Source organism: Triticum aestivum, chromosome 2B (assembly GCF_018294505.1).
Source record: "Triticum aestivum cultivar Chinese Spring chromosome 2B, IWGSC CS RefSeq v2.1, whole genome shotgun sequence".
NCBI lineage: Eukaryota > Viridiplantae > Streptophyta > Magnoliopsida > Poales > Poaceae > Triticum > Triticum aestivum.
Window position 1 is genome coordinate 44,294,673 of NC_057798.1, and position 10,148 is coordinate 44,304,820.

Genomic DNA, 10,148 nt, shown 5'->3' on the forward strand with positions numbered 1-10,148 from the left:
CTCGAAGACATCGACCGACGACAGGACGAAATAGGCAGACTGCGCCCGCCATGCCACCGCCTCACTCTCCGTCATCTCCTTCTCCTTCGTGTCCTTGGCTGCGCCCTTGCCCTTCCCAGATTTGGGTGCCATGGCGGCTGGGGAGGGGGCGAGGGATCAGGGGCGGTGGGGGGAGCGGCGGCGGCGAGCAGGAGCTTGAGGAAGAAGAAGAAAATGGGGACGGCAGTGCCAAGATGGGGGAAAGCACAAGAGGTAAATGAGCTGCGCGCCTGCGGTTATTCCTTTTTATGGGGAAGACACGGGCCTCCTCTTTTCCATTTATTGCGACATGACGCGTGCCTGTAGCAACTGCCCAACGCATGCCCCCCACGTCACACACGATCCCCACGTCACGTATTCAACGCGGATCGTGGGGAAGCACAGTGGACGAAAAGTTACCGCAGTAAAAACCGCCCCGCCTGCCCGCGCACCATTTTTGGGCCTGGCCCAACAACACGTTGCACTTATGTGTGACCCAGGCCCGGGGGCTCCTGTCGGTGTACCAAAGTAGGGGCGCTCTTTTGTACCCCTTATTTGTGCACGGGCAGTCAGAGTTGCGCCCACGGCCACACTTAAGCAGTGCAGAGCCAGGAAATCAAGGACACAAGACAGCCAAAGCAACACTGAGACAGAGACGCAAAGAACAAGAGGGCGAGGTGGACTCCCCCGGCAAGACCCTTGCCGGGGCGGCCTCCACGGTCCCGGCAAGGACCTTGCCAGGGCAGCTTACCCGACGCCAGCAGAGCGTGCCATCCTCGAGCCCCAGTTTTTCAAACACCACCAACCATGTTGGGACCTGGGCTCGGGAGGCGCCTCCATGGTGGCATGCAGATCTTTGTGAAGACAAGAAACACTCCAAATCAGAGGAGGAATAGAAGACGACGAACCTCGGTGAGATTCTTGCCGAGGAAACCCACAAAAGCCCCTGCAAGATCCTTGCCGGGGACGATCGCGGTGTCTCGCAAGACCCTTGCCGGGGCCCCCGGCAAGGCCCTTGCCGAGGAGCCCGTGAGGCCACAGCCGGGTCCGCATCCGCCAAGCTTTTACCACCGCTCCCGTGCAGCTGCCAGCCCACTAGCTGGGCAGGCGCCTGCGTGTCGATGTGAGGCTCCTCGGCCAACTTAGGGCATGCCTACGTGGTGGCATGCAAACCTTCATGAAGGCCCTGCCACCGCACCACCTCAGCAGCCTGCCAGCCTACATGGCGCTGACCGCCTCGCTGGCTCGGGCGCGTGTCGAGGCAGGGCGAAGCGGTGATAAAGCAAAGGGGACACGTCAGGGGCGCATTAAATGGTCTTGCCCCGTAATGGCTAGCGATAGGCTTAACCACAGTACCCCGATGCCACCTCCTGTATGCCACTGTGGCGATCCCCTTGCCTATAAAAGGAGGCCCAAGGCATTCAGGAGATGGATTCGGACCCTTGGATAAGTTAAGCTCGTTGTATCTAGCTCAAGAACTCCAAGAACACAGATATAAACATCAAAGGAGGACTAGGGTATTACGCATCGTTGCGGCCCGAACCTGGGTAAACGACCTGCGTGCTTGTGCTTGTCATTAGTCCAGCTCTCCTCATTACCCCGCGCCCCGCAACCGCAGTAGGGATTCCTGTGATCCCATAGGTGTCGTTCCCACCGGCAGGTATCGGCAAAAGTTGTGCGGCACAAGAGAGGCTAGCAATGGTGGAAGGGTGAGAGTGTGTATAATCCATGGACTCAACATTAGTCATAAAGAACTCACATACTTATTTCAAAAATCTACAAATCATCAAAACAAAGTACTACATGCATGCTCCTAGGGGAAGGGTTGGTAGGAGTTATCCATCACGCGATCCCGACCTCCACACATAAGGAAGACAATCAATAAATAAATCATGCTCCAACTTCATCACATAACGGTTCACCATACGTGCATGCAACGGGAATCACAAACTTTAACACAAGTATCTCTCAAATTCACAATTACACCACTAGCATGACTCTACTATCACCATCTTCATATCTCAAAACAATCGTAAAGAATCAAACTTCTCATAGTATTCAGTACACTTTATATGAAAAAAAATCTTATATCCCTCTTGGGTGCCTATCTTTTTCGGACTAAATTCATAACCAAATCTTGTTCACAAATGAAGCGACACTAGTTTACCTGGATCTTTCGAATAACTCATTAGTTGGATCAGTATACCCCATTTGGCGAAACCAAACGGATCTTCGAGTGTTGAACATAGCTCTAAACCGTATTGAAGGACAGCTGCTTGCCAATATAGGTTCAATATTTCCCGAGCTGATGATTCTCAATGTTTCTCATAATAATATATCTGGAGTTGTGCCATCTTCATTGTGCAACATTGGCAGCATTGAATTTATGGACCTGTCAAATAATAAATTTACAGGAGAGGTACCATCTTGCTTGTTCACTGATTGTTCTGCTTTGTATGTATTGAAGCTTTCAAACAATAACCTTGGGGTGTGATACTTGATGGGGCTAGTAACTTGTGTGCGGCAGAAATATACCTAGACAACAACAAATTTGAAGGGACTCTACCTAGAAATCTGTCTGGTAATGTCCAAATCATGGATTTACATGATAACAATATGTCAGGAGCACTGGACATTTCATTATGGAATCTTCCTTCACTGGAAGCTTTGAGCCTAGCTAGAAATAGTTTAACAGGTGACATTCATCCAGAAATTTGTAAATTAACAAGTATTTGGATGTTAGATCTATCGGATAACTATTTTCTAGGGCTTATACCACACTGCAGCAGTACATTACCACTCCAGTTTCTAAGTATATCTGGGAATTCACTATCAGGCTCTCCAAATGCATTTTTCAACACAGCTCCTTCATTACAGCTTTGGATCTCAGCCGGAATCAGTTCGCAGGCAACCTTGAGTGGACACGATATCTTTCTGAAATCAGGCTACTGTTGTTAGGCAGAAATAAGTTTGAGGGACAGATCCCATCAAATCTCTGTTGTCTCCAATACTTGAGTATAATTGACATCTCTGGTAACAAACTCCCGGGCTCTGTACCATGGTGTATTGGTGGCATCCCATTTGAAGACCCTGAACTTGAAGCTTATCCATTTTATTGGCCCAGAACCTCCATTTACTTTTTTGGAGGGGGGTTTGGTGTGTTCTATGATACGGAATTCTCATATAACAGTGATTATGAACTCCAAGGCTTCACCTTCTCCACTAAAGGGAACCCATACACATACGGACACAACTTCTTCATGTCGATGTCTGGCATTGACTTGTCTGCAAACATGCTGTCAGGAGAGATTCCGATTGAGATGGGGAATTTGAGCCACATCAAGTCTCTCAACTTGTCGAACAATTTCTTTACTGGCTCTATCCCTGCAACCTTCGCAAACTTGAGCGAGATTGAAAGCTTAGACCTATCAGAAAATAGGTTGAGTGGATCAGTGCCATGGCAGTTAACTCGGCTGTCATCCCTAGCGGTGTTTTCTGTGGCATACAACAATTTATCGGGGTGTCTACCAGCCAGCGGTCAGTTCAGCACATTCGATATGGACAATTACAAAGGGAACAACAACCTTAGATCATGCACTTCAACTTCAGGTCCCATGGCACCAAATGGTGTTGCAGGAAGTGTGGCTGATGATTCTGACCCGATCCTTTACGTGGTCAGTGCCGTTTCATTCGTCATGGCATTTTGGGCAACTGCCGCATTCGTATTTTGCCATGCACTTGGACGGCGTGTTGTACTCAAACTGTAATAGGTAAAGAGACGGAGGGCTAGCGAATACCGGTGAATAGTGACGATTTACACAACAGAAATTTTTGTAAACTGTGCTTTAGTAATCTGCTTTCCGGTTCTGTTGTAAACTATGCTATCATTTGTTGCTTTATAGAAGCTTTGTCTCAGCAGAAATATTTCCAATCTGTTCTTAATCTGTTCTTGTGTATGAATGTGAGTAAGCCTGTTGAAAATATGAACTTGAAAAGAGACTGGGTGCTTAGGAGGTAAGAAGATGCTGCCATCTGGGGTAGAATGGTGCTTAAGGGTGTGTTTGGTACCATTCTCAACCTAGTATGGTTGTTCTCCCCTTATACATGTTGAACATGCATTTGTTGTTGTTTGGTAGCGGTGTTGAGACATGTTGAGCTGACACTTTGTTTGGTAGCCTGTATCTGTTTAAACATGCTGAACAATTTTGAATTCCCAAAAAAAAATTGAATGGTGAACAAAATTTTAAAAATGTGTACAAAATTTGAAAAAGTGAACAAAACTTTGAATATTTTTCTAATTTTAATTATTTTGGAATTATGAACATTTTCTGAAACTTTAAATAAATTTTGAGAAATTCTGATTTTTTTATTTTTTGAAAATCTGAACATTTTCTAAAAAATTTAAAAAATGAATATTTTGTGGAAATTTATTCAAAATTTGAAATGATGAACATTTTTAGTTTTTTTTGGAAATTATCTGAATATCTTTTGATGTTTTTGAAAATGTTAACAAGTTTTGAAAAATTTGAACATTTTCTGAAATTCTGAACATTTTTTATAATTTAAAAAAATTGAATTTCTGAACATATTTTGAAACACATCGTCACTCGCATCACTCGTGCATGCAGACCAGCGAACGGCTACTGATGTGCTCTCTCTTCATTCATGCATGCTACAAGGGTATCTGTGCAGACTACCAATCAACCAAAAGTGGGTTCAGTAGCACGAAATTTACCCTCATGCACCCTACCAAACACATCCTAATTATCACTGGTGGGGATGTGAGATGGTTGGATTTCTTGAGAGCCCATGATTTCCTTTTGCAAGATATACCATCTAATGAGATGGAAGGAAGTGTGTCTTCGTGAATAGCAGGGCAGTCTATGGTTTAAAGCTCTTTTAACACTGAACTTTTTTTGGCAAACTTGGCACTGTAAAAGTACAATCTCAGTTTGAGGACGACTCCCAAGGTTGGTGAATCATGACTTTTTTTGGCTGGGAATCATCAGAGCTGTAGGCGTGGAATGGTGCACAGTTCATATTATGGAGAACGATCGATATCCTCGGTGCTTTACATTTTTCTCACTCGTGAAACTTTTGAGACGTAACATGATAAACTTTTGAGAGTGTTTATTTTCCTTCGTTAGTCGGTTGAACGTACAATGCCATTAATCTTTCTGCCGGCGTCGAGGAAGAAGGCCGCCAGGGCAGCCCACTCCGCCAGCAGCTTCTCCTCGCCTCCGTCCCTGCACAACGGCGGGAAGAAGAGCCAGAACGACGTGCGGGCGACGAACACCACCACAATCACCGTCGCCACGGCCCGCGACGGCGACGGCCACCCCCTCGCCGCCCACCGCCGGGCGCACCACCCCTCGGCGACGCAGCAGACGCCATGGAGCAGGAAGAAGGCGGTCATCCGGCCGTCCGGCCGCCGGAAGCTGAGGTAGTACACCATGCCCTCGTGCATCAGCCCGGACACCAGGAAGGTGGCCAGCACGCCGGCGGGGCTCCCGGCGCGCGCAAGCACGGGGATGTACACCGACGGCCGGAGGATGGCCGACACCATGAGGTTCCACCGGCGGCCCCAGAAGTCCCGCAGCGAGGAGGCCAGGTAGGGGCGGTCGAACTGCGGCTCCGTCTCCATGCCGAGCGCGCCGGCGGCCGCCGCGATGCAGGGGAAGAAGAGGTCCAGGAAGCAGTATATGTGGACGCCGTACAGCGTCCGGCGCGCGTAGGGGTGCAGCCGAGCGTTGTACTGGTAGATGCCGAGGATGGCGGCTATGGCGGCGACCTTGGCCGCGCAAGAGACGAGCGACGGCAGCGGCTTGGCTTTGGATGCTCCCGCACCGGAGGGGCGGAGCTTGACGGGGAGCAGCGTGGTGAAGAGGAACGGCAGCACGGGGAGCGCGGGGTCGAGCGGCCCGCGGCCGGCGGCGAGGAGGGCGAGCTTGAACGTGCAGAGCCAGGTCAGGAAGAAGGCGGCGGTGCCCCGGACGATGGCGGAGGAAGTGAGGGCCAGGGGAGCGGCGGCGAGGAATGGGAAGAGCGGGAGCAGCGAGACGAGGCGCGGGAGGCCGGGGCGGAGGAGCGACGAGGCCATGCGCGCGTACAGCGCGGCGGCCGCGGCGGCCAGGGACACCATGGGGATGCTGTCCCGCAGGAGCTCCATGGCCGTCGCCGCTTGCCGCGCGCCACCGGCACGGCACGGCCGCTGTCTGCCTGTCGCTCTCGCACGGGAGGAATGGATCTGGCAATAATGTTGAGTGGCACGACCGCTGTGGCGGACTGGAGCTGTCAGTGTATTTTAACCACAGTGTCGTGCCCACATGAGGTTGTGATAAGCTAATAAATTGTGGATGGACAACTTGACAAGATGGGCACACACTTATCAAAAAATGCTCCACAGAATCATTTTGTGAAGTTTACGAAATATCAAGATATCACATCATACATGGGAAACATAGAGAATGGACAGAAAATTATCCTTATCAAAAAATAGTATAATCACTCGCGAGGTGCGTGCGAAAAGGTAAGAGCATTCGCAACTCAACCATCAAAGCCATCATTTTTGTCCTGGCGAAAAGGCTGAACATTGCTCGGACAAAAGATAATAATCATGTCTTCCAAACACAACTTACTTATCCGGTTTAGCACCTCGCAAACCCCAACCCATACGCGAGACGGATGATGCGTCCGCTATGTCGGACCTGGCAAGCCAAAGCCACTCAAAATTGCCCAAATCGACAGCCTCCCTCACCGCATAAGCCCTCCTCCTCTGTCCTAGCCATCGACGTCCGCTCACCGCCATGGACCCTGGTTGCAGAGTTAATGAGGGCCCTTGCCATTGTGGCAGTGAAAATGAAGAGTGTTCACTACTAGGGATCCACCCTCGATGCACCTTCGCATGCGACTGAAGCGGTGGCGCTGGGTACTTTTCTTTGCATCCAGATCCCTCGACTCTCTTCTTCTCTTCTATCCAAGCCCCTGACCTTGAGTACTATATTTCTCATGTTTATTATACTTTTCCACTTCAGTGACTCTTTTTGGCTGATGCATGTTTCACGTACTCCCTCCGTCCAAAAAAACTTGTCCCTCAAATGTATGTATCTAGCATCAAGTTAGTGCTAGGTACATCCATTTGAGGAACAAGTTTAGGACAAGCTTTTTCGGACGGAGGGAGTATATTCGTGTGTCTATGTTTCTTTTCTCGATCGAGACAGTTCAGCCATGTAGTGTGCTAACCTTTTTTTTTTTTGAACATTTATGTACTTGTGCTGACTCCCTATTTCTTTTCACGTCTACTCCGCCTATGTGGCCGCCGAAGGCCACCATACCGGAGACTCTCTGGGCCACCACCTTCATTGAGTAAAGGACCATACATGTTGAGCCATATCATCATGACAAACAGCATGAATAAAATTGTATGCTCGATGTGTCACGGCCTGGGAATTTTGAATTGAGAAGCGCAACAAGCCGGTCAACATGAAAACAAAATTTAGTAGATGAAGTACATTTAGATCATGAAGGTGAGCATGAAATTTGTTTAGCTAATCTCCTGCAAAAGAAAAAAGTTTGTTTAGCTAAGGTGGTAGACAAATAACCGGTGTCCGCCCGCTACCTTTAGTCGCCATCACATCACTGCTGGTCGCCTTATGATATACGTATGTTAGTGTGCACGGCAACGCAACCTAAGTACCTAACCAACACACTTTTGTATTTCGTGTGCCAAGGCACATATGTATGCACCACTGCAAGAGACCAACATAAAATGTAGCTCGTTACCATTCCTACTCTACTACGTGGTGCACCAGCAGCATGTATGCATGCGTTCGTCGCCGGCCGACACCACCGAAAGACATGTTCCCGCGCTCCACCACGAGCAGCATATAAACACACGAATCTACAGAGATCGACCCATCGATCGACATGGCTTTCTCCCCTGGCACATGGCCGGTGATCACTACTACAATCTTGCTGGCATGGGCGGCGGCGGCGAGCGGCCGCGGCATCAACGTGGGTGACATGCTGATGATGGACAGGTTCCTCCGGTGGCAGGCCGCGCACAACCGGTCGTACCCGAGCATGGGGGGAAGGCTGCGGCGCTTCCAGGTGTACCGCGGCAACGTGGAGTACATCGACGCCACCAACCGCCGCGGCAACCTCACCTACCAGCTCCGCGAGAACCAGTTCGCCGACCTCACCCGGGAGGAGTTCCTCGCCAAGTTCACATCTTACGACGGTGACTATCGCACCGAGGATGATAATGCAGTCATCACAACGGCCCAGGGCGCCAACGCCAACATGTGGTCGTCTGGCGGTGTCGATGTCTTCTTGAATCCGGCCAGCGTGGACTGGAGGGCCAAAGGAGCCGTGGTGCCGCCCAAGGCGCAAACCTCATCGTGTTGTAAGTGAACATCATCCATTTTCAACCTGATCAAGTGTTGACGTATAATGTCCTGCCTAGTCTCTTCCATCAGATTGGTTTTTTGGTTGCATTGGTTAGAGCATGCACTTCTACATGGTATCGGAGCCAATCTCTTCCATCAGATCGGTCTTTCGATTGCATTGGCTAGAGCATGCACTTCTACATCAAGTACTCCCCTGTCCCATATTATGTCAAAAACCTTTTATAATATGGGCCGGATGGAGTAATAAGGAGGTTTGACTAACTTTGTTTGATGCATGCGTGGATGGACAGATGTAGTCAGCAGCTGGGCGTTCGTGGCAGTGGCGACGATCGAGAGCCTCCACTCAATCAACACGGGGAAGTTGGTGCCCCTATCGGAGCAGCAGCTGGTGGACTGCGACCAGTACAACGGCGGCTGCAACCGGGGCTCCTTCCGCAGGGCCTTCCACTGGGTGCACCAGAACGGCGGCCTCACCACGGAGGCGGAGTACCCATACACAGCGGCGCAGGGGACCTGCGACACCGCCAAGTCCGACCACCACGTCGCCGCCATCACCGGCCACGCCTCGGTCCCAGGCTCGAATGAGCTTGCCATGAAGCACGCCGTTGCCAAGCAGCCCGTCGCCGCGGCCATCGAGCTCGGCAACGACATACAGTTCTACAAGAGCGGCATCTACTCTGGACCCTGCGGGACGCGACTCCAGCATGCCGTCACCGTCGTCGGCTACGACGCCGATGAATCCACGGGTGAAAAGTTCTGGATCGTCAAAAACTCGTGGGGACAGACGTGGGGTGAGCACGGCTACATCCGTATGCAGCGCAAAATCCTCGGGCCCGGGGCTCTGTGGCATGATGCTCGACGTTGCTTACCCGACCATGTCAATGTGAGCTATACTGCATCAAGCGTCATTGATCTACTTCACCGTGTATGTATCAATTGTAATTTCACTGGAAGACTACATACATACTATATGAGGCATGTGCACGTTAAACATATGGAGTCTGAACCACTTGTTTTGCATGGGACGGCTGAGACAAGTTGACTGACCCAAATAGAATTTTCAGTCCAACTTATCCCAAGCCAATACCTTCCTCACCGTTCTCCTTGGGTAAGGGTACTTGCTTGGAGGAGGGTGTCTCATAGGCTCATCTGCTCCTGAGAGTTAAGGATGAGAACATTATTTCAGGTTTTTAGCAGTTAGGCGATATATCCTCCTTTCAATTATGGAGTCACTTTTTTTTTGCGTGGAACTATGGAGTCACTTGACCGAATTGTATTCCACAATCAAAGCTATCAAACTAGGTCTACCTATATAAGGGCCAAACGAAACCCCTACAAAGGGGCAGGTTGACGCGGGGGCAAATACCTGTAACTAGAACAGCCCATAGATGGAATGGCGGTGGCTGATCAGCCGAACGACGACAACACTGTCCTAGCCAAGCTGGGCCCCATCGTGGCCATGCCATGACGGACAAAATTTGGTGTTTTGACCCTTTGACCGAAGTTTAGCCGGATCTGACCCTCATCCAAAAATATTTCGGGATCTGATCCTTTTGGCTATCGTCATAGTCTCCGGCGATAGGATAACACTACCTAACGCCGCAGTCAATGACGGTAGGACTTACCTGCACCGTTACGGTCGATTAATGTGGAACTCTGACGGTAGGCGTGCATGCACCTACAACACAAAAGTAGAGTGGATAATAAACAATGATGTGTGCT

At 50.0% G+C, this 10,148-nt stretch overlaps 1 protein-coding gene and 2 pseudogenes across 1 annotated transcript; 2 read left to right on the forward strand and 1 right to left on the reverse strand.

Annotated features, from left to right (window-relative positions):
- The first annotated feature begins 2,161 nt into the window (after nt 1-2,161).
- On the forward strand, nt 2,162-4,036 carry LOC123038907 (receptor-like protein 45; annotated as a pseudogene).
- Nucleotides 4,037-5,030: 994 nt separating this feature from the next.
- On the reverse strand, nt 5,031-6,289 carry LOC123040292 (probable long-chain-alcohol O-fatty-acyltransferase 4). The gene has a single exon (XM_044463177.1). The coding sequence runs from the start codon at nt 6,185-6,187 to the stop codon at nt 5,162-5,164; it is 1,026 nt and encodes a 341-aa protein (XP_044319112.1). The 5' UTR covers nt 6,188-6,289; the 3' UTR covers nt 5,031-5,161.
- Nucleotides 6,290-7,944: 1,655 nt separating this feature from the next.
- LOC123040291 (ervatamin-C-like) lies at nt 7,945-9,397 on the forward strand (annotated as a pseudogene).
- Nucleotides 9,398-10,148: the final 751 nt, after the last annotated feature.